Here is a 24,000-nt window from a genome sequence, read left to right as displayed (position 1 = left end):
GCTCCCCAAAGCTTGAGAATCTCCTTTGATTCTGAGACCCTGGTGGGGGCAGATGCCAATGATGGGGTCCCCCAGAGTTAGATTGAATTTGCATGCATTCCTGGCTCCATGGCCCTAGCCTGGGCATGTTTGTTAAGAAGCACGCCCAGAAGACAACCTGGCTTCTCAGTATGAGTCAGGAAGACCTGAGTTCAAATTTAACTCAGACACTTACTAGCTCTGTGACCCTAGATAAGTCACTTAACTTGTGTTTGCCTCAGTTTTCTCATTTGTAAAATGGAGATAACGATAGCCTTGACCTCTCAGGGTTGTGAGGATCAAGTGAAATATCATATGATGTGCTTTGTTGTTGTTGAGTCATTTCAGTTGTATCTGACTTTGCGTCTTCCCCATTTGGGGTTTTCTTGGCAAAGATGCTGGAGTGGTTTGTGATGTCCTTCTCCAGATCATTTTATAGATGAGGAAATGAAGGCAAATGTGGCTAAGTGACTTGCCCAGCTATTTAAGTGTATGAGGCTGGGTTTAAACTCAGGTCGTCCTGACTCCAGGCCTGGCACTCTATCCACCCTGCCACCTAGCAGCCATGTACAGATGTAGGTTATCCACATCATCATGAATTCAGCTTCTGGTGTTTGAGTCTACACTTGATCTGGTAACTGACTTCCTGAGGCTCAGGATCTCAGGGAAGGCAGATTCTGTCAGAGCATTTTGGTAACATGTTTCTAGTCACTATTTGCATTCAGGCCAGTTTCAAATTATTTTTATCTGTTCATTAGTGGAGGAAAAGGAAAACTAGGTACTGAATGCTCTCCTGAACTTGCTGGTAACAAACCTGCATTTATTTCTAAATATTCTAACATTTGGACTCTTCATTGTTCTGGGAGAATACCTGCATCCCTGGCCTGTTCCAAATTAGGGAGATTCCACTGGGTTCATGGTTGCTTTGTGGGATTTCCACCTGACCTTCCCTCCCCTCTCTCTTTCTCCTCAGACTCATGGGGTGCAGTTGGGAGCTCAGAAATAGTGGTGCTTTTACACGGCTTTCCAACCTCTAGCCACGACTGGTACAAGGTGAGATGAGAGACCCAGGGTCAAGGAGGCCACCTTTGGGGCAAAGATGGTTAAAAGAAAATGACAAAAACCAAGCCAAACCTGAGGATGCCCAGGAGTCCATTTGGACAGTTAGACAGTGTTTGAGAAAGGTTCCTTCAAAGTGTATTTCTGTGATCTTTTCACCAGCAACCATTAATCATAAGTCTATCTCATACAGAGATCTGTATTCAGCAATCAATCAGCACACATTTATTGAGCATCTACTGTGTGCCAGATGCTGTGCATGTGCTATAGACTGGAGGTACAAAGTAAAAAATGAAAGTCCTCTAACCATTCTTTTGGGAAAACACATTTACCAATTAGCAAATGTGAAACAAATACCAAGTGATTTGGGGGGAGATCTTGCAAGTGGGGGATCAAGAAGGATCTCTGGTGGAAGGTGGTGCTTGAACTTAGCATGGAGGGTGGGAGGCAGGGTCTAGAGAGGCAAAAGAAGTTGGGTAGTCATCCTTAGCATGGGCTTCCATTCAGATGGAACTGATGGTAGCCATAGGGCTAGTGGAAAGACTGCCAGGTTCATATTCTGGTTTTGCCACTTAGCAGCTGTGTGATCCTGGGTAAGTACTGTAGCATCACTGAGCTTGGGTTTCCTCATCAGTACAATGGAGATGATGATAACTGTGCTTGCTGCCTTGGGGCTGTCGGGAGGATCAAGTAAAATAGTGGTGGTAGGAAGCTTTGCCAACCTCTGTACACTTTGTTTATTTTAATCTCTAAAATGGGGATAATAATGTTACCCACTTGACAGGCTTGCTGTTGGGAAAGTGATTGGTACACTCGAAAGCCTTGTAGAAAAATGGAAATAATTTTGTTTATTTCTCACCCCCTATTCTACCTATCTGCCCTTTCCCCTGCTGAGTCAGGGCCTCTCCTCTTGAGAAGAGAAGCTGTCTCTTTGGTTCTTGGGTAAGCCTAGAAGTAAGGTGGTCATTTTAGCCTTTGCTAAGTAACAAGATGAACAGTAATAGTAAAATAGCTAACACCTATATAGTGCTTACCATGTGCCTGGCAATGTGCTGAGCACTTGATAATTATCCTATTTGACCCTCACAATGACCCTCAGGGGAAAGTGCTTTTGTGATTCCCATTTTCCAGATGAGGAAACTGAGGCAAACAGAGGTTAAGTGACTTTCCCAGAGCTAGTCAGTGTCTGAGGCTGGATTTGAATTCAGCTCTTCCTGCCTCCAAACTTGGCACGCTATCCTCTGCGAAGTAGGTCATGCCATTCACCCATCACCCCAGGAACACAGAGCAGCTGTTGCTGAAACCACCTTCAGTAGGGAATGGGGGACAGTGAATTTGTATGACTGGATTACCATTTCATTTACTCATTTACTCCTTTAGCTCTATGGTTCAACAAAAGACTAGGAGACTCAGAGGTCTTGAGTTTTCAACCCAGTTTTGTCATCAACTCCTTATGAAATTCTGGTCAAGTTGTTTTTTTCTTCTATGAAATGGTTAGAAGAGAAGCATAGTCCTGTCATTGAGATGGTCCCAAAGGCTGTTGCAAATTGGACAAGAGAGTTGGAGATAGCAAAATTAATGTAAGGGGGTAACTCTTTAGCAAACTCTCGAAAAGACTTGTCATGAAAGGTGGGCCATTTTGAAGGAGGGGAATGGTGAACTCCGTCCTACAGAGAGAAGTGTCAGAAATGAAGCTGCTCCTGGGAAGGGGGTCTGATGGGTTGACTTAGTAATGGGATGGTTGTGGTTGGGTGTTGCCATTGGGTAGGTCTGTATGATGGGGTTATAACATGCCCTTGCCTCTCTCACAGATCTGGGAAGGCCTGACCCAGCGGTTTCACCGGGTGATTGCCCTTGATTTCCTTGGTTTTGGCTTCAGTGACAAACCGGTAAGCGGCATCTGTGGCGGGCCTTCAGCAGGTATAGTGCCCATAGGAGGACTCCCACTCAGGCTTTTCTCTTTGTAGAGGCCTCATCATTACTCCATCTTTGAGCAGGCCAGCATCGTGGAGGGGCTGCTGAGACACCTGGGGCTTCAGAATCAGAGAGTTAACCTTCTCTCTCATGACTATGGGGACACCGTAGCTCAGGAGCTGCTTTACAGGTTAGTGAAGTGACACACCTCCTCACTTGCTCTTTTATGTGTGCATTCAGAGAAAAGTCTAGCCCTTCACCCTATTGGACACTGGACTTCAGCTGCTGTACTGAGTCTAGTCCTGGCTTGTTTATTCATTCAGTAACCACTAGGTGCCTATGGCAGTTAGGTGGGGCAGTTGATTGTCAGTGTCAGGCCTGGAGTGGGAAGATTCATGGACTAAGTGTCCTCAGACACTTATTAGCTGTGTGACCCTAAGCAAGTCACTTAACCCTGTTTGCCTCAGTTTCCTCATCTGTCAAATGAGCTGGAGAAGGAAATGCAAACCACTCCAGTATCTTTGCCAAGAAGAATCAGACATGACTGAAATGACTGAACAAGAAGAGCCTCTCATGTACAATGCACTGTGTTTGACGGGTAGAGACATGAGACAATTCCCTGCCCCCATGGAACTGACAATCTAGTATATGGAGCATATAATCTCCTCTCTTTTATAGTTAATCATTTCTGCTTCATATGGTGGTTATTGGTATATGTGCCATGTCCTCAGATTATAACAACCACGCAACCACCAGTAGGATTTTTGTATGCTGCTTGGGTGCCTAGCACAGGGTTCTGCACATAGTAGACCCTTACAAAGTGTTTGTTGAATGGAATGGAATTGAATGGTTTCCCCTTTCCCTGTCCCTAGGTACAAGCATAATCGGACTGGTCGGGTTCTCATCAGCAGCCTTTGTCTGTCAAATGGAGGTAACTGCATGGAGCTGGCAAGGATGAAAACTGGGGAATGGCCTAGCTTAGCCACTTATAGGTGTCACAGTATGTTGCCTAAAAGGCTGTCTGTCTGAGCATGCAGCAGGCATGAGCACTTAGATCTTCCACAGGTGAAATGAAACTCAACTTCATGACTGAAATTTAAATGTTCCCAGAATTCCTTCTGCCAGAAATTCAGTTCAGTTTAATAACCATTTATTAAGCAGGCTACTATGTGCAAGCTGCAGAAAAGGGGTGCTGGGATAGAAAAAACCCTGTGTGATGCACCCTCCTGACTAGGCCGTGACCGCTGAGACACCTTTCCCTTCTCGCTGGCTGGGCATTGGATTGGGATAAGTCCCATGCTTTGGGGTTTCATTTTTGCTGCTTTGGGGGTAAAGTGTCTGCTATTTACTCAGGACTATTACTGGGGAACAATTTTCTTTTTTTATTATTGTTTATTCTTAACCTTAAGAACATTTTTTTTGACTTCCAGATTCTTTCCCTCCTGCTTGCTCTTCCACCTACTGAGGAAGCAAGCAATGTATCAATTAGGGAACAATTTTCAATGCATTTCAACAAACATTTAGCACCTACTGTGTGCAGAGCATCGTGCCAGACCCTGGAAATACAAAGATGTAAAAGGGCATCATGGTTCTTGTCCTCCCAGATCTTACAGTGGGGTGGGTGGATAAGAGACCCAACACTATAATACAGGTTACAGTGACTCATGGAAGGCTTTGTTCAGAAGGTGGCACCTTGGTCACCTGATTTGGATCTTGAGGAAAGATCATAGGGGGTGGACTCTTAAAAGGACCTTATGGATCATTTGATCCAGCCCATTGATTTCATAGATGAGACTTGCTCATGGTTATCCTGCTAATGAGGAGAGCCAAGGTTCAGGCTGTCTTCTTCCTTTCAAGCCTGGCATCTTTTCCTTAAGCTTCCAAAGCAGTCTTTGATGAGTAGTTCATGGTTGTGGGTAGACCTAAGAGTTGGGAGGGAACGTCTGATGCCTTACAGCTGAGGTCACATAGTCAGCAAGTGGCAGAGCCAGACTAGATGGAGGGAATCTGAATGGGGAGGGCTTTTGCACCGACATTTGGTGTCTGGAGAGAACAATTTCCTTCACAATATTTAGGAGAAATAGGAAAACAGAAAGCACCACTTCCTCCCAGGCCTTGTGTATACTAGGAAATCACCCCCTCTTCAGCATGTTTTGCAATGGAAATAATAATGATAATGATTATGAAAGCTAACGTTTGGTGCCTACTGTGTGCCAGGCACTGTACTAAATAAGTGCTTCATAAATACTGTCTCATTTAATCCTCTCAACAACTCTGGGGTGCTGTTATCCCCATTTTACAAATGGGGGAACTGAAGCAAACAGAGATTAAGTGACTTGCCTATGGTCACACTGCTAATAAGTGTCTGAGGTTAGATTTGAACTCAGATCTTCCTGCTTCCAGGCCAAGCACTCTCACAGCTGTGCCACTGAAAGAATTAACAACCTCCTGTATGTAGTAGGAAAAGGGTGTATACTTATAGAGGACTCAGTCATCAGAGCCCTGGAAGAGAGTTGAGTGTTTCTGGAGTGCCATGCTGGCCTTCCTAGCACGTAGGGCAGCCCTAAGCACATGCCTTTTTCTCCCTGGGAGTCTCTTCATCTGAAACAGAGGAAAGTAACCTTGTTCTCTCTGGCTAAAGAGACCAGAGGAAGCAAAAACATCCATCTCTAATGAGAGAGACATAATTGGCTATACAGAGCTCCCTTAAGGCTTGCTAGTTTTTTGTTTTATTGATTTCCTCCCTCCGTGAAATGCCCTAAGGGGAGGAGTCTTGGGAGAAGCAGGTGTGAGGCTTTGAGTGGGGCTGAAGTAGCTGGGGAGTGACTGACTAAGCTAAGTTTTCTGCCTCTCTTGCAGGTATCTTTCCTGAGACTCACCATCCCACCTTACTCCAGAAGGTTGGCCAGTGCACTGGGTGAATCTTTAGTCTGAGACTCTGTATGGACAGGGCTGAGTCTTGTGGGGTCCTTTGGAAAGGCCTGTGGCCTCTGTAATGATGGATAGACACTGAGGAGGTTATTGCCCTCCCTTGGGAAGGAAGGGCAGCTTCTGGGATGCCCATCTTTTACCTTAGACAGACACAGTTGGGTGAAACGCTGGATTCCATTTCCTTTCTTCTTTTTCTCCTGGAAGGGAGTTCAGGGAATGGCCCCCACATAAGACCTGTACAGTTGCTTTTAACATAAACATTTTATTTTAGCATCTGTGGGCAAGTACTGTTATTCTGATATATGGGCAGGTGCATTGGGAAATTTAAAAGACAAACGAAATGCAAAATGAAGCAAGAGATTGTAAATAATTGGGCATGTATGTTTTAGCTTCTTTTAATTCCTGACTTTTAGCTAAAAGGAGATAGTATTGACATAAAAGAAGTGTTCACATCCCATGTTTTTGTAATCCCTTCTTGACCTTTTCTGTCTTTGTAGCATGGATTTGTTGCTGTTAGTTTTTAAGTCAGGGGTTCTTAACTTGAGGTCCGGAAGCTTGTATCTTTTAATATTTTGGTAACAGCATTTGAGTACACTTGGTTTCATCTGTAATCCTATGTATTTTATTTTATGCTTTTAAAAACATGACTCTGAAAGTGGATCCATAGGCTTCACCAGATGTCAAAGGAATCCATGGCCCCAAAAAGGTTAAGAACTCCTGTTTTAACTACCAGTTTGTTGTACTCTGCTTTCTTCTCTCTGTATTCATATAAGTCTTTCCATATGTCTTTGAGTTCTTCCTAATTGCTTCTTATGATGGAACATTACAATATGCATCTTTAACCTATACAAATTCAACTGTAAGAGGAAACGCCATGTAAATAACACCATGGTCTGCCATTTTGCTCACAAATGCATCATTCCACTCAGTGAGTCTACGCTCCAAGTGAGCACAGATGAGAGAGATGCTGGTCCCTCCTAGTCAGTGTCAGGCACTGGGTGCCTCTCAGGAGGTGAGCCAGCTGCCCAGTGGGATTCTACAGTTACCCCCTTCATCCCCAGGGGTTTCCTTGGAGCAGCACAGAATAAACACAGACACACTCATCCTGTTTAGGACGGAGTAGTGATGAAAGAGAAAGCCATGGTTGTCCTTCCTAGTGTTCCTGGTTGTCTGGAAGGCCCCTGTGAACTGCTGTAGGGTCTCTAGCATCCTGACACATCGTGTGAGAAGAAACAGTTATGAGGGGCAGGGGATCTTCCTCTAAGATCATCACACTTAGGTTTCTGGCCCCTTAGAAGAACATTTTTTTCCTAATCATCAGTTTTCCTGTCAACTAAGTCTTTATCAGTTCTCCCCCAGGCCGCATTAGAGAAATGCTGACCCCAGTCTCTTTCCTGATCAGTAGCTGAGCTGGGGAGGTGGGGCGAGAGTAGTGGTAGCAGAAAACGGAATTTATATTCCATCATTTCCATGACAACCACCCCAGATCCAGTTGTTCCCTGAGACTGCCTTTTTTAAAGAACCTCTCCTTCTAGCTACCCCTATTTAAAAATATTGTAACCATAATAGCTATAATTTACGTAGCATTTTAAAGGTTACACAGCACTTCAATGTATATGATCTCATTTGATTTTCTCAGCAGCCTTGGGAATTAAGTGCTATTAATATCCCCATTTTATAGGTGAAAGAAATTGAAGCAGATGAGTGACTTACTCAGGGTTTTACAGCTGTTAAGTGTCTGAGAATGATTTTGGGCTCAGGTCTTCCTGACTCCCTAATCTAGGACTCTTATCTGCGGTGACACCCAGCAATATCGTATGTCATGGGGGATTTTAGGAGTAACGTTTTCTGTGTGCCAGTTTCACTTTAGGTGCCATCTTTAGAGCCTCAATTCCTTGTAAGGGACTGTTATTCCACTGCAGTCGTATACCATGACTGTTCAATTGCTGGATGCTTAAAATCATCTTCAGTTCCTTTGCTCTTACAAACAGTGCTGCTGTGGATATTTTTGTACACACGTACCTTTCTTTCCTTTTCAGTAATGTCTGTGGGCTGTAGTTTCAGAGGTAGGACCCCATGGTCAGACAGTATGTACATTTTTGTAACTTTATAATTTCATATTGATTTCCAAAGAAGTTGGGTCCAGGTTGCAACTAAAGCAGTGATTCAGTGTGCCTGTGTTTTGGTTTTTTTGTTTTTAGCAGTGATGCTAATGTGATTGCGGTCTTTTTGTTGTCTTAGCCAATTTGACAGGTGCCTCAAAGTGATTTTAATGTCTCAGGTTTTTTTAACTTTTTTTTCACATGGTGGGCCTTTCATTTGTATTTCTCCTGAGAATGGCTAGTTTATATCTTTTGACTGTTTGAGAGATTTTTTTTTTTTTAATAAATATGTAGATGAATGTCTGTGGCTGATGAAAAAAAAAAGCCAGTTGACCTCCTCATCCAAGTTCACTAAGCTCAAGTTGGGATTTCAGTATACAAGGGCCAAACCTGAGAGCAGGGATTCTTGAAGTGGGATCCACGGATAGATTTCAGTGAGATTGTAAACTTGGATGGGGAAAAAAAATTACATCTTTATTTCAGTATAATCAGTTTCCTTTGTAATCCTGTATATTTTCTGGATTTAACATGATTCTGTGAATGGGTCTTCATCAGATGCCATGATTCCTAAAAAAGTGAAGGATCCCTACCTTTGAGGGAGTTAGAAATAGGCTGTTCTTTCTCCAAAGGAGGAACGAAGGAAATCCCATTTTCCAGATATAAACAGGGTTAGCCCCATTCCCTCTTGTCCCAGCCAGAGAGAACCACGCCCTGGTAACAAGCCCTTTCTCCTCTTGTTTCATTTCTCACTTTTCTCTCTTTGTTTTTTTTTAACCTACAGCTGCTCAAAGATGGAGGTCCAATGTCTCCCATCCTCACTCGCCTGATGAATTTCTTCTTTTTCGCTCGGGGGTGAGTTACTCATTGCTGAGCTCTGGGGCCACTCTTTGGGAGGCATGAGAGTCAGAAATTGCTGCCAACCTCTATCTTGGCCCCAATATTAGAACCAGGCCCAGGACTGGTTCCTTCTCCTTCCCTCACCTCAGCAGCTCTCACCAAGGCCCCTGACTCATCGGCTGCTTTGAGGAGAGAGAGAAGAGGGACATGTGGGGAGGGTGCATTGGAGTAGTTTGCATTTGCAGAAGAGTAAAGATGCCCCCAATCTCTCCTCCAAAACATAAAGAGTGGCCCAAAGTGTTAGACAGTGTATGTATTAAGTGCTTACATAGCACCTGCTCTGCCTGTGTCCTGGTCTTGAAACTAATACTGGGAAGCTGTACTAATACCTACCTACCCACCTTCTCAAATTTTTGGAATCTTTCAGCCTTGCAGTGGTCTTTGGGCCATACACACGGCCCTCAGAAGCTGAGATGTGGGATATGTGGACTGGGATTCGAACCAATGATGGCAACCTGGTCATAGACAGGTAAAAGGTGCACCATTACTTCAGTATCAGTTGTTTTATTAAAGGGAAAATGACTTTTTTCCTCCCCTGCCCCAGCCTTGTTCCCTCATGGCCCATACCCTTTGACAAGAGGAATACTGGTGAACAAAAACTAGAATTATTGATTTGGCTTTATATCCATTTGAGAACCTGTTGAAGAGACAAAATGGCAACAGATGGAATCATGATGTGGAGGCCTACGTGGTGCAAAAGACTTAGCTATGCAGCTGCAAATTCTAATCTCAATGTGATCTGTGACTTGCTGCCTAACCTCTAATGAAGCTTTCTCCCTCTCTGTGCCTTTGCTAATATTAACCATTTAAAGGTGTTTTATACCCTTTAGAAGAGTTTGCTGTCTCTGCTAAGTGTTATCATATTATAACTTCTTCAGCAGCAACAGGCAGGGAAAGGGATATTGCCATAGGTAGCAAGGTACAAAGGACCCAATGTCTGGATATAAATGAGAGTTTGGCAGTTTTCAGAGAGGGTGCTGATTATTTGGAAATGCTAACGGCTTCCTTTTCTGCCAGGGAGGTCAGTATGGCTTCCACCTTGTCTTGTTAATTCCAAGTTCTAATTGACATCCATGATGGAAATAACAAGTTATGGGTTATTTTCCATATGGATCTGTAAGGTTTTTTTTCAGTTATGGGTTATTTTCCATATGGATCTGTAAGTTTTTTTTTTTTCCAAACATGAGACAGTAAAAGGTTTTTTCTTAATGGGAGAGAGAAAGTATTCATACTAAGAGTTGACAATCCAAATTCACATATACACCAGCTCAGAGTTCAGAGGAAAAGGGATCCAGGTGAGTTTTCTAGTCCAAGATGTGACTGTCTCTTCTGACAATACTGGAAAGGTTTCTTTTCCCTGTCTTCTAGATATCAGTTGAGTCATACAGAGAAGGTTATGCTTGTAATCAAAAGGGATGGCTGGGACCAGAGAGATCATCTGGTACAATTCCCTTCATCTAGTTACCCTAAAAGTCTGACTCTAAATGATCATAGACAGAGGTGATCTTCCTCTTTGTGTCTCTACTGATCAAACTGAATAAAATGGGAAGGATCTGTTTTCCTAACAGCATGAAATATTTGAGAGAGTCTGTTTTTTGTTGCATCTCTGATGAATTAGTCGCTCATATATATAATATTGAGTTGCCTCACATTATTGCCTCAATATACTCCCAGTGCCATTGAATTTTGACTTCACTAAGTGACTATTTGGTTCTGGAGTTTAATAGGAATGGATGTAGCAGTTGGGCAAATGCCAACTTTGCCTATAATCTAATGAAAGGGAGCCTTTGGCTAATGTCTTGCCTTGTGGTCTCAGCAAAGTCTGGCTTTCCTTAGCTTGCACCCCATCTTTCACTCATCTATCCTTACAGTCTCTTACAGTACATCAACCAGAGGAAGAAGCATCGAGATCGCTGGGTGGGGGCTCTCACCGCCATGGCTGTTCCCCGTAAGTGCTTCCTCATTGCCTCCTTGTTAAACTTTAGATCTTAAGGGAGGCATCCTACTTAGAGAAATCAGACAGGTCCTTAAGAGTAAAAATGAGGTGGTAACCCAATACCAGGAGACTCCTATACAAATATACAGTACTGTAAATGGAACCAAGAAGATATTACAACAGCAAAGTACCATTATGTATGGGAATTAGGAAACCCGAAAGTGGACTGGTCTCTTTCGTGTGCATCATTCTGGAGATGTGGCACTGCTGATCAATGATAATGAGGGTTATTAGAGCATGCCCGGGTATTGCTGTCCCTGTCACTAAACTCTCCTATGTGTTGGCTCCCTTGATTTGAGCGTGAGCTCTTTAAGAGGAGGGACAATCTCGATTTTCTATTTGTATTCCCAGGGTTTAGCACACCTGCTTGGCACAAATAATTACTTAATAAATACTTCTTTATTTATTCACTTGTTAGAGTATTACTATAGGCAGTTACTGTAAGTGGCAACCAAACTACGGAGACTTAGCTGGGGTAAGGATCAGTCTCTTCAGCCATAAATACATATATAAAAATTTAAAAAGCAAACCTGCATTCAACAAATACATTTGACCTTACATATATGACCTTACATATAAGGTCAAATCCAACTATTTTAGTGATATAGCAAGGTGTTTTAAAAAATAATGTTAATGTTGGACTTTAAAAGAACCAGAGCTTTACAGAGAGGAGTTATACGTTGCCCAAAGATACAGAATAAATCACTGGAGGGAAGAAAGATTATTATGAATGAGCCACATGGGTTAGCTGCCTCATTGCCAGAAGCTTCTTGTGACCTATTTAATTAAAGACATTGAGTTACCTGTCTTTCTTGGAGGGCAAGAAAAAGGAAGCCAAGATGATGATGAGGAAAAAGCTTTCTTCTGGCTTGGCTTTGGGATGGAGGGTCGAGAGAGAATGCTTTTGCTTTAATTCTTTGCCTGTTCTTTTTCAGTTCATTTCATCTATGGGCCATCAGATCCAGTGAACCCTCATCCAGAATTTATGAATCTGTACAGGTGAGTCACTCTTGGGGACAGCTGTGTGCCAGCCAGGCTCAAGTGCAAAGAGAACAAAACTGATGTTCCATCAGACACGTCCTGGGTTTCCTAGTTGCTCATGAAGGAGAGGTGAAGTTAGGGCTTTCAATAGAAGTAATCTTCCCGTGTGGAATCCAACAGGGCTTGGAAAAATAAAATACAATTCCCTTGACTGCTATTGCCCAGGTCCATAAACACTTCTTGCTCAGTTAGAAAAACTGTTAGCAGACTAGCTGTGGAACATTTGCAGGTAGAGTTGATATTTGTCTGTAGTCAGAATGAAACATGCTAGGAAATTGAGCCTATTGGGGTGCAAGGAGAAACCAAGGATAGTTTTCCTCTGATTGATTAATGTTCTTCCTGTCCAGTCATCTGGAGTGGGTGGGACTGTCTTGTGGGGTTATTCCAGTTATAAAAAACAATACATTTGTGATTAGATCGAGTTGCAAGGTTTGAAACAAGAATTCTTTCATTCTGTTATTCCTGATACAACCTACGAAGTTAACTGATGTCTTACTTCATCCCTGGCTTTAAAGAAATGGGTTTTATTCCTACCTAGAAATTTGTTGCAGGTTTAATTCTTTTTAAGCTTTTGCTTGGATATTGACCATCCAAGTTCAGCTTGAACACTTCACATCCACATTCTCTTCCAATAGGAAAATGTTACCCCAGTCTACAGTGTCAATTCTGGATGATCACATTAGCCATTATCCACAGCTAGAGGATCCTATGGGTTTTCTGAATGCATATTTGAACTTCATCAACTCTTTCTGAGGGGCGAAGAGTTGTTTTCCTTGCTGTTTCCTTTTCCATCATGGTTTCAAATTAAGAACTGATGCCTCAAAGAGGTCATAGGATCATGATTATACTTCACATCACTAAATGGTACACCCAAGTAGCACCACCGGCTTCAACAGCTTTTGTCTCAAGTGTCCCATTCTCTTCCTGAAGTATTTTTTAGGCCAACAGTTGATTAAATGTATGGACTTGGCCGTGTTTACCATGTATTAGAAATTCTCATCAACCATCCCAGATCTCTCAAGCAGGAAACCAGCAACATTCTTTTTCACAAAAGGTTTCAAAGTTATGGACTCTTTAAAATTTGAAGACACTACTTTTTAGTTCAATCCATATAATTATGCAATGTGGAAAGTGGAATGACTTGGAAATCTTCCTAACTTCTCTTAAAATGGCTTGAAAGGCATATAAATGCTTGTATGTTGTATAACCAACATGTAGCAGCATGATAAGCCAGATTCTGTTTTGGTCATGACTTTGGATTTCTTTCACCATCTTGTTGAAGTGTAATTTGTAAGTGAAATAATGCAGTATTAAGTGCATCTTACTATGTAAGACACCTACAAATGTATTTTTTTATAAAGACACTAAACCAGCAGGTATGTTCTGTGGTTGAGTAGTGAATTTCAGGAACTATTAAATGATTAATTTTTGTATAAGTCAAATTAAATCCAAACTATTTCCAACATTACCTAAAATTTTGAGGCATGAAGGATCAATAGTATCTGTGAAGAGCACTACTTAAATTGGCTGATATGTAGGCAATGTATTCTCAGCTAACAGCAGTCTGTTTATACCTCAGTGTTTAGATGGCTATACCAAAAGATGGAATGTAAGTCTTTATCCTGCAAGGGGACTGTCACACAAGCCAACTTGCTCTGTTGAATTCCTTTTATGAAGGTTGCTCAGCTTTCCACAGGCTGGCTCAAGTGGCCTTCTCTTTTAGTTTAGTTTTTTCCTGTGTTTAACAAAAAGGATTTGCAAATGAAAGTTCTGAAAGGCCTTTAAGCAAATGATGCTGAATCCTATGTTTTGTCAGCTACAGTTGCAGTGTCTCAGTGAAGCAGGAACATACATTATTTTAAAGTCTTTTTTTATTAGCAACTTCAAGTATAACAAATTTCAAAACTTGAAACTGGAATAATTGTTTATTTTCTATTAATAAAAATGAATTTTGACAAAAGTGGGCTCTGGATTCCTCCCCTCTCCTGTCTCCACCACTCGGGATACCCCAAGTTCTCAACTCCGCCAGGTACTTTTGGACACAATAAGTTAGAGAAAGGAATGTAAAGAAGTTGAGCAGTTGGAATAAAAACAACGTGCATAAGGACAGACACAAGGACAGACATTTGCTTGGTAGATCTGGCTAGACATTTTTACTTTTCCAAAACCATGAAAAAAGCCAACTGATTGGAGGGTGCATTACAAGGCTTAGGTAAAGACTTATCCAACTGAAGCTAAAATGACATCAACAGGGGTTTCCTCTTTGCTTCTAACAGTCACCTGCATGGTCACCCCATCTCCTAGGGCCAATCTAGACCTCACCAGTAAGTCATAGCCACCTCTGTATACACCTGGTAAGAAAAGTCAAGAAAACCACATAATGCAGTCAGAACAAGCCAACCTCTTCTCTATAAAGACAAAACATATATTTACATTTTTTCTTTATAAATATGCAAAATATAAGTATCTCCATATTTATTTATTTTTTTTATGCAGAGAAACCAAATGCACCATATAATTTTTAAAGCCCCTTCTAGCTCTAAATTCTATGATCAGTTAATATGCCCATAGAACCAGGCAGGTACTCAATACTTGCCCAACCAGTGCAAAAAAGAGGAGAAAAATAGGAGGGTCATTAGAGTAAGCTAACACAAATCTCTTTGGCCAAATAACATTTAGCTGAACGTACTGATTTCAGAAAATAATCTGCAAAGATGATATAAGGGAACAGGGTCAGTTATTCAAATAATTAAATGAATTCAAGTCCAGTTGATTAGATTTCAAATTTTGATTCATGTAATGAAGTGAGTGGGCCTAGCCAAAGTCTTTCCCGTTAACAGAGACCTCTCTTTCAATTCAACGAACATTTAAGAACCTACTGAGTGTTGGTTAACACGCAAAATTGAGATGACACTGATGGAACTTAATCTAACCAGAGGGATGACAATATACACAAAGCTATATAATAAAATACAAAAATGTTTGAGAAAGTACAAACAATACTATTTGAGGTCTGAGTGGGGGAAAATTATTGCTTTCTAGGGAAAAATATATATGAGGCTTCACAGAGAACAGGGCATTTGAGTTGGGTTTTAAATTTTGTAGAAAGAAACAATATGTGGAAAAGAAATGAGAGTTCTTACCGGACAAATAGAGTGTGTGGGAATTTTTATTTTCAGGTACTTTGTCTGACCTCTCACATGGCTGCATGCCCAGAAATGTGACAATGTTGTTGACAGCTTCTGTGTTTGGAAGATGTAAGGCAGAGAATTAGAAATGTTATATTTAGACATTTTTATGAAGTCTGTTCTACTGGAGATATACTGAAAATAGAGGTAGAGAAATTAGGGTTGACTAAACTGTATGGAGAGAAAAGTAGCATGGCCCACTAAATAGGCTACACACTAACAATACTTTTCAAATCCATGGGGACCATGTCAGCTGGATTTGATACAGGCTGAACTCACTAAAGAGAAAGGCTAATCTCACCTTCAAGAGTTTTGGTGGTGCTGAGGGCAAAGGTCTCTTCCTTTTCAAAGTTGTCTCCAACCTCCTCCCAGGCTACAGCAAAGTTGGGCCTGAGCACCTTCTGGATGTGGTCAGACATAGACACCTCGAGATCTTCCAGCTGATGGTCAAGTAAGACTGGTGTCAGTGCACAAGATCTAGCAGAAAGGGAAACTAAGCCCACTGGTTAATAGATGTTAATCTATATTCTATTCTAATTTCTCTATTTACCAGGCACTTAATACTTATGGATAGCAATTCTACTGTATAGTAAAACAGTTATCTCTGGATGTTGGCAAAGAAAAGGTCAACTCCCAGCAGATTATCACAGAATCTCAGAGTTGGAAGGAACCTAAGAAGCTGTCTACTTCAATTCACACTTAAACAGGAAATCTGTCCTCCAACATTTATTAAGCATGTAGTGTGTAAGGTACTAGACAAAACCAGTTTTCTTCCTCATGTCCACAAGTATATTACAAGGAAAATAGAGAAATGAGCACTAATAACTCGGGCGAGAAGATCTCTGAAGACAAGGAAGCATCTACCCAGGACCTGAAATCCTCTAGTGAGGGGGGAGCCAGTTCCTCCTATGGCAGCCCATTCCACTTTTGGATGGCTCTAATTGTTAGGAAGTTTATCCTTACCTCAAACCCAAATATGTCTCTCTGCAGCTCATCCCCCAACCCTCCCAGTACTCACTCATTTTCATTCTGCCCTCTGGGCAGAGAACAAATCTAATACCCACATGATTAATTTGTATAAATCTGTGACCTCATCTATGTGTGTACTCTTTCTACTGGTGAAGACTGCCATCTATCCCTGCCTTGTTCTTCCTCTGATGAATTAACTTCCACATAACAGCCTTTCAATCTGAAGACAGTTATCATGTCCCTCCCCTTCTCAAGTCTGCTCCATGTTAAAACATCCCCAGTTCCTTCACTGATTCTAGGATGGAGTGCTTTCCAGTTTGTTTTTTTTTTACCATCTTGGTTGCTCTTTGATGGTTCTCCAGTTTGTTAACACTTCTAACATGTGGTACCATGAAATGAATGAAGTACTCCAGATGAAGTCTGGTCAGGGCAGGGTATATTAGGAATATCACCTCTCTTATTCTGGACATCACATCTTTTGGGGTTGCACAGGGTCATACTAACTTTTTGGGTAGCAATGTCAATAAACCACATTCACTGTGCAATATATTAAGATTTGGACTCTCTTGCTCAACTACACTGCAAGGTGGCCACCCTTGGACAATGTTATTGTTGGGTATTCCTAACAAAAATAAAAACCACAAAAGGCAAAAGACCATCTGTTCAAGTGAAACTCACCACATACTCATCATCATATCCATCCTCATCTGGAATTCCAGTATTAGGGTCACAGTCCCGAACTGTAAACTTCATTGTGCAGCTAAAGGTGCAAGCAACTAGGGGTGAAAGAAGAAAAGCCAGCTTGTCTGCATCAAGGGATAACAGAATCAGGATTTGCTACCAATATCTTATGTACTAAGCTATGCTCCAAAAAGCAGGTTAGAAGCATTCTCTTATCTTGGATGGAGATTCTCATGATGTGATCTTATAGGCTGGTCAAAAGTGTAAGTCACGCAACAAGAGAATAAAAACATTAATTTACCACAAGAAGTATACAAGCAGACAAAAATGGTCACAATAATGGTAAAAAAAAAAAATACAATCCAGATTAAAGCACACAGACACTAATGCAACCTCTGGGTTCCATATATTCGAAACATTATACCAAATCCTACTCTTAACAGCTTCATAATGAGGTTCCAGTTTACATCACAGAAACTCAGGGCTAGGAGAGACCTTGGAGGCCACCTAGTCCATTCACATGAGCAGCAATCCACTCTATGTCCCTGACAAATGGTCATCCAGCCTCTGCTCAAAGACCATCATAAGGGGGAGCCCACTGTATCCCAAAAGCAGCCAACCTATTTTGGGCAACTCTATTAAAAGGTTTTTTTTGTTGTTGTTGGTTTTTTCCCCAAATTTTAGCTCAAATCTCTGCAAACATGACAGAGTTTAAGAGTTGGCAGGGACCCTGGCAGCCATTCAGTCCAACTCCCACATGAAGAAATTTCCATGATAACATTTCTGACAGACAAATGATCATCCAACTTCTGCTGGAAGATTTCCAAATGAGGGAATCTCACCACCTCTTGAAACAGGCCATTCCTGCCCCATTTTAGATAGCTCTGTTGGGAATTTTTCCTGATGCCAGGCTTAAATTTGCCTCTTTGCACCTTCCTCTCACAGCTCCTAATTCTTTGCCCTGGGGCAAAACACAGAAAGTCTAAGCCCCTTTCCAAAGTTAAATTGTGTTTTATGACACACAAACTATATTCTAGGCTTTTCAAGGAAAGCAACAGAATGGAATAGCATGTCTAGAAGCACAGAGCTTAGGGTAATTCACCCTCTGCTGGTGAAAAGGAATACTCCTTAAAAAAGGGGAAAGACAAACTTAACCTTTTTTATGCCACAGATCCTTTCTCAGAATAATGGTTTTGATGGCATAAAATATACAGGATTATGAAGGAAATCAATTATATTGAAATATAGTTAGTAAAATATTAAAAAAAAAATCAAAGACCTCAGGTTAAGAACTCCTTCTTTAGAAAGACCCAGAGGTTGGCTTAAGATATAGCTTGAGAAAAAACTAAATACAAAAATGACTAAACGTGTAATTCACACAAATTTGCAGGAACCCTGAGGGGTTGGGACAAACTGGGTGACATAGGCAGGGTAGGATTAGAGAGGAGGGAGCAAATTCAGGAGACAAGAAGATGATTTCTGAGAAAGAGATGTACTTCCATTTGCCTTTCATCTCACACAATCAATTTAAAGTTTGGACTTCCTATTATCTTCTACACTTAAAAATTTTAGCCAGTGTCTTGGGAATAATGGTCTAAAATTCTGGACCTTCTGACTATAGTTAGAGGAATGGAAGACATATTCCTTAGCAAGTTATGTCAAGTAAGCTCATGTAAATAAACTAGTGATGGCCACAAGGCCCAAACTGTGATCTGACCCCCATTTTGCTTCTCTAAAATACCATACCAGCAGCAGTCCAGCACTGAATTCGGTCACCTCAAACTGGAAAGATCTGTGCCACTGGGAGCTAACAGAGTGACCCTGCACAAGAACCAGGTTGAATCCTGTACATTTTCTAGCCCTCTCATAAGAGCTCAAATGATGATACTCTTTGCTGTCACGTCCTTCTCCTGTGGGCTGTACCTGCAGTGGGGTCATCATCAGGTAGACGAACAAGAGTGTAACATATCCCTGGCTGGTTATAGGTGAGGCTGGGGGCAGGGATGCAGCAGAGCACGTCATAGGCGTCTGAAGGCTCCATCTGCACTGTCACCTTCTCTAGGAACTGGTCATTGAGGGTATTTGTACAGTCAAACTGAGAAAACAATAAACAAGTATAAAGATGTCAAAGTTTTCTTTGACAAAAAGGTAACAAGAAAAGAATCGCCCTAGGGCAAGGTGTTGCGTCCCAGAAACAATCTACGACTTATTTTCTGATTAAAAGCAATACTTTTCCCCTTTAAATCATGTTGTCGCTTTCTCTTTGAACATCAAAGATTACTATTGCCCTAGAAATATTTTATGTCACACCTCTGCTGAAGGCAGTTCTTTCTAAGATAGATACGGATAATAATACATACTTGCACTAGGGTTAACATGAGGAAAGTCTTTTATGTAGGAAGCTACATCATAAGCAGCATTCTCCTTCTTTTGAGGACCTACCACTTTAGAAGGTACACGTCTCAAGGCTGCACAAGAATCACTGGTCTCATTATCTTGAAAAGCACATTCCAGGAAGTCTCCTTGGAATATACTATGATTTTACATTAAAGTCTTTTCTCAATTGAGCCACGCTGTACCTCTTCTTGGATTTCTATTTTTATACAATCAGGAAATATCACTGCAGCAAAGAAGGCTTAACATAAGGAACAGAAGTGGCTCTCTCAGGCCATGTCTAAAGAAGGGAATGGCACACAGGCCCCCGACAGGGTCACTGTCCTGTATCAGTGGGGACTGTCCAAGCTTTTCAGTTTAACTTTAATCCCTACAACAGTCTGGGGCGGCACCTTCCTCACCTGGAATACAATGTGATTGTTGAACATGTGCTTGACGCAGCGGACAAAATACTCCGTCTCTGCTTCCGTGAGTTGCACAGGCTCAGATGACTTGAATAAAGGCCCTATGTTCTTAAACTCAGGAATGGCAGCCAATTGTTCTGTCCAGGAACAAGGAAAAAAACGGCTAAGAAAGTGAGATATGGGGAGAGAGAGCTGAAGTCTTCCTCATTCTCTCACTCGAAGTACTATAACTCAGGGGGACCCCTTTTCATGCTTTGGCATGCTGCATGGCCTGAGTGTACAGGTCGCAGTGAAGTTGGGCAAGCACCGCTAGAAACAACTGATTCATTGTGCATTTGATTTTTAAATAATTTTTGGTCACTGTGCATTCATAACCTTTACTGTTGCCAAATTTTTCATGACCCCATATGGGGGTCCTTTCTAAGAGGTGACCAACCAGAGCTGTTCTCTGTGCTTCCCAAATCATCTTTCAAGGAGCCCAACCTCTATATTCTATATGTAGTCAAAGAAGCAGCTGGGCCTATCAGTTTTGAGGGAGTTCCCAACCCTTCTCACAAGGCAGGGGAGAGGCGTGTACACAGCACAAGCAGCGAATCTCCAAGGTCTTAATCACTATACACCAAAGAAATTGTACCAGTGCCAACATGCCTGATTTTCAGGCTTCCTTCTGACAGGTACTTTTATAGGGGTTCAGGGATTCTCTTAGACTAGATTGGCACATCTGTAAAAAAAGTATGTGAATAGTTTGTTTAATCTTGCATATAAAGAAATATACCTTTAGGGAGATGGTGGGCTATGTACCCAGGCTCAATATGCCCTCCTGACAGAAATATGTTTTTAACTCTTCTTATCTTGCTTTTTGACATCAATAAATTATAACTATATAAATTTCCTGATCAGAAGCTTGTATCTCTGTCTTAAATCCAGAAACCAACTAACAATTTAATTCTTCCCTCATCAACCAAGCTCTGCTGTCAAAGTAGAACTAGGCCAGCTTGGCACCACCAAGCAACAAGAATAACTCTTCCTCTGAAAAATCGTAACTTTCATTTTATCTGGACACCTAGTAGGTGGTTAATGTTTACTGACTGACTGACTTCCTGACCACAGCAAGAACTATGTGTAGCTCCCATTTAGTCACATGTAGATTTTCTTCAGGAGGTTATGTAATTTATGATACAGATAGTAGGAATTCACTGTATTTGACGTGCCTAGGATCCAAAACCCATTCTTTCTAACACTTCCATGTCAGATTCTGCCTCATACCTTGAAATATGTCTTGTCTGGAAGGAGCCAACTTCTCTGGCTTACTAGCCACAAGTGTGATTTCTACAAAGATAAGAAGGAATCCTATCAGTATCTACACACAAATCTTACAATTCTCCCTACTAAACGAACCAACAGGTATACTATATTAGGCAGTAGAGGGATAAAAAATTTGGATAAAACATGATTCTTCTACTCAGGAAAAAAAAAAGAACCAAATACAGACCCAGTACCATAACAACCAGATAGCATAGGGTGAGGTGTGACAAGAAAAAACAGTTGAGGGATATGTACATCTGTGCATACATAACAATAACACAAAATAATACCCAAGTGCTTTAGAGAAGTACAAAACCAAGTAGTATATAAGGGCCAAGGAAAAAAGATATAATTGACACAGTGATAAGAAAAGATCAGAGACAGCTTTATGGAAAAGTGGTATCTAAAATGGGTTTCAACGTCTGGATCAGAATTCAACAAGCAAATAGATAAGAACAGGGTACATGAGGCAAAGGTGCAGAGGTTGGAAAGTGCAAGGTATTTTTGAGGGACAGAGTAGTCTGACTTATCTAGAGCATAGAGAATACAACACAAACATTATTATTTAAAATAAATTGCAAAAATAGTGCCAGATTGTGAAGGGGCTTAAATGAGAGGTAAAGAAGTCTACCACATAAAGTTGCAAGAGGGAAGCCCTAAGGAATTTTGAGCAGAGGTGTGACATAGCCATATATATGCATAAAAGAGAGCTAGCTTCATGGGAACAAGAAAGCCAGACTAGAGAGGTAAGAGGTAGATTTGGGAGGTTCTGGTAGGGAGTGCTTGCCTGAGCTGGAGAACTGCTAATAAGGGTCTGGCAGTGGGAATAGAGGGCAAGTGGTGTGCCCTTCACCAGGTAAACTGTGGCAGAATAAGGAACTGAATCCAAGACCCCTAGTTTCCAGCTCAAATGTTTTTCCTTTTTTAACCTGAATTTTCAAGTTTCCTGGGTTTATTTGCTTATCTTCTCATTTTTTCCTGCAATATGAGCCTCTTCTAGCAAAACTTAAAGCCAGAAAAATATAGGATGACAAAACAGTGATCTTTGATCTATTTCTGACTTCAGATGCCACATCATTTGGCTTTGAAGACCCCTCCTGTTGGTCACTATCTCTTATTTTCTTGGGTTACATTTCACATTCTTGCCATGTGTAGCAGGGACTAGGAGATGTAACCAATTCAAGATAAAAAAACGTATCTACCAACCTAGATCTCAAAGAATGAGGAATGTGGAGTGATGGGAAGAAACAAATGCATCTGGTGTTTGGGACACTGTGCTATTTACAGAATTGCCACGGAGCTGACGCCATCCTGCCCAGCAACAAGCAGCAAAGCGGCTGCCACATTACCTGCTTTCTGCTCAAAGACAGGGGCAGTAGCAAGAGGGACGGATTTCAGGTCAAAGGGCTTCTCTGAGGGCGTCAATGTGTACTGGTGCAAGGCTTTTTCCATTCCTGGTATCGAGACTGTCAGACCTGTGAAAGAGAGCAGCTAAGCACAGAAGGCCCCAGAATCCAGACTAGCCACAGAGCTGTGACAGTCATCTGAGGCAACCTTCGGGGTCAGGCCTGTCTGTTATCAGAGACTTTGTAGTCCCAATAATGAGAAAAATAAAACAGTTCTAACAAAACACCCCAGCAACCTCAAATATGTAAGCCGAATGTGCATACTTTTTACAATGAGGAAATCTCTCTAGGGTAAGGATGCCCATTTGACATGACAAATATGAGCAAGGGAAAGAGAAGGTATAAGGATTTTAAACTAGGGAGAGAGAGGGGGCTCAAGCTGAACAGTGAGAAGGTGATGAGAGATTCTTAGGACCTTCACACAGTCTGCTTCATTCCAAGGAAATAGGTGGGCTAAATGGACATACTCTAAAGACCAGATTCACAAGGGCTATCAGATTCCATATTATAAGATGCAGTTAATAAGACATTGACCTCCAGAAACCCACATATTAAAAGAAACATATGAAGTGTTTCTCCTAAGGAATTCAGCTTTCTAGAACTCTGAGAAGATTACATTCTCCAAGATAGTGTCTGGGACACAGAGACATGTATCTGATCATGCTGTGGACCTTCACTGACCATTGAAGATATATGCAGCATTCAGTGCCATCTGCTTCTGCTGCAACACATTCAGATAGAAGGTGGCTCGGTCCCGTACCTCGTCATCAGTATCCATCATACACCTGCTCAGGGGAATCAGAGTAGCCATGTCACAGTGCCCCAGAAGCCTCCAAACACTTTCTTACACCATCCAATTTAGAATGTTCAGACTATTTGTTTTTATATGTATAAAAAGCTCAATAACTACAAACAGTAAATCTCAAAGCCACCACAGAAACTAAATACTACTCTGAATTACAGGGCAATTTCATACAAAGTGGAAGAAAATCATCAATAGCTGTCCCTATGTATAAGGCACAAGGATGAATGAATGGCTAGAGCACTAAATACTTGTAAAGGATGTCTTGACTGCCACTGAACCACTAACGTGATCACACACACTGCCGTTAAAAGGCATTAATGTTTCCCACAATATTTAGCTAGAGTGCTATATAAGGATGAATGCAGAAATGTTAACTGCAAGTGTTGTTATTAATTTGTTTTTTTAAAATCTGTTTTGTTTCAAACCAGCCTTCATAAATGAATTAAACCTAATAAGCTCCCTTGCTTCAAATGAAAGGTAAGAAGTCAGCAGGGTGAAAACAAGGTTCAGAAAGTGTTATGCTGCAGTAGTTATGGCTACAGTGAGTTAAAGATATCCAGAAGTAAGTTTTCAAAAATCTGCTCTGATAAGTGAATTGTCTGAGGCCTTGTTGTTCTGTCATTTCAGTCACATCCAACTCTTTGTGACCCCATTTGGGGTTTTCTTGACAAAGATACTGGAGTGGTTTGCCATTTCCTTCTCCAGTTCATTTTACAGATGAGGAAACTGAGGCAAACAGGGTTAAGTGACTTGCCCAGGGTCACAGAGCCAATCAAGTGTGTGAAGATGGATTTAAACTCAGATTTTCCTGATTCTAGACCTGGCATTTTATCCACTGCACCACCAAGCTGCCCAAAAAACTCATCCAATGTGGGGCCTGAATCCACAAC

The 24,000-nt window shown here is 41.4% G+C and overlaps 2 protein-coding genes across 15 annotated transcripts in view; one reads left to right on the top strand and one right to left on the bottom strand.

Moving 5' to 3' along the window:
* Positions 1-24,000, top strand: part of MEST (mesoderm specific transcript) — a 47,407-nt gene that overhangs the window by 14,072 nt on the left and 9,335 nt on the right. For 4 of the 11 annotated variants that reach the window (XM_072652731.1, XM_072652730.1, XM_072652729.1 and 1 more), the window contains exons 3-12: positions 992-1,071; positions 2,889-2,966; positions 3,045-3,181; positions 3,864-3,922; positions 5,851-5,891; positions 6,590-6,628; positions 8,806-8,876; positions 9,289-9,390; positions 10,793-10,869; positions 11,853-11,916. In XM_072652731.1, coding sequence (XP_072508832.1) covers positions 992-1,071; positions 2,889-2,966; positions 3,045-3,181; positions 3,864-3,922; positions 5,851-5,891; positions 6,590-6,628; positions 8,806-8,876; positions 9,289-9,390; positions 10,793-10,869; positions 11,853-11,916 — 748 coding nt within the window. Of the gene's footprint in view, positions 1-991; positions 1,072-2,888; positions 2,967-3,044; positions 3,182-3,863; positions 3,923-5,850; positions 5,892-6,589; positions 6,629-8,805; positions 8,877-9,288; positions 9,391-10,792; positions 10,870-11,852; positions 11,917-12,593; positions 13,919-24,000 lie in introns of those variants that run through there. The other 7 variants (XM_072652727.1, XM_072652724.1, XM_072652725.1 and 4 more) reach the window with 4 other exon arrangements.
* The window catches only part of COPG2 (COPI coat complex subunit gamma 2), a 41,171-nt gene continuing 30,982 nt past the window's right edge, over positions 13,812-24,000 (bottom strand). For all 4 annotated transcript variants that reach the window (XM_072652714.1, XM_072652715.1, XM_072652718.1 and 1 more), the window contains exons 16-24: positions 22,987-23,090; positions 22,249-22,374; positions 20,861-20,923; positions 19,592-19,731; positions 18,720-18,891; positions 16,794-16,891; positions 15,448-15,586; positions 15,102-15,200; positions 13,812-14,309 (exon numbers count right to left, since the gene is read on the bottom strand). In XM_072652714.1, coding sequence (XP_072508815.1) covers positions 14,179-14,309; positions 15,102-15,200; positions 15,448-15,586; positions 16,794-16,891; positions 18,720-18,891; positions 19,592-19,731; positions 20,861-20,923; positions 22,249-22,374; positions 22,987-23,090 — 1,072 coding nt within the window. In that variant the 3' untranslated portion in view covers positions 13,812-14,178. The remainder of the gene's footprint in view (positions 14,310-15,101; positions 15,201-15,447; positions 15,587-16,793; positions 16,892-18,719; positions 18,892-19,591; positions 19,732-20,860; positions 20,924-22,248; positions 22,375-22,986; positions 23,091-24,000) is intronic.

The sequence above is a fragment of the Notamacropus eugenii genome, chromosome 3, assembly GCF_028372415.1.
Source record: "Notamacropus eugenii isolate mMacEug1 chromosome 3, mMacEug1.pri_v2, whole genome shotgun sequence".
NCBI classification, from domain to species: domain Eukaryota; kingdom Metazoa; phylum Chordata; class Mammalia; order Diprotodontia; family Macropodidae; genus Notamacropus; species Notamacropus eugenii.
The sequence above is the reverse complement of the archived record's forward strand: the minus strand, read 5'-3'. Positions and strand labels throughout refer to the sequence as shown.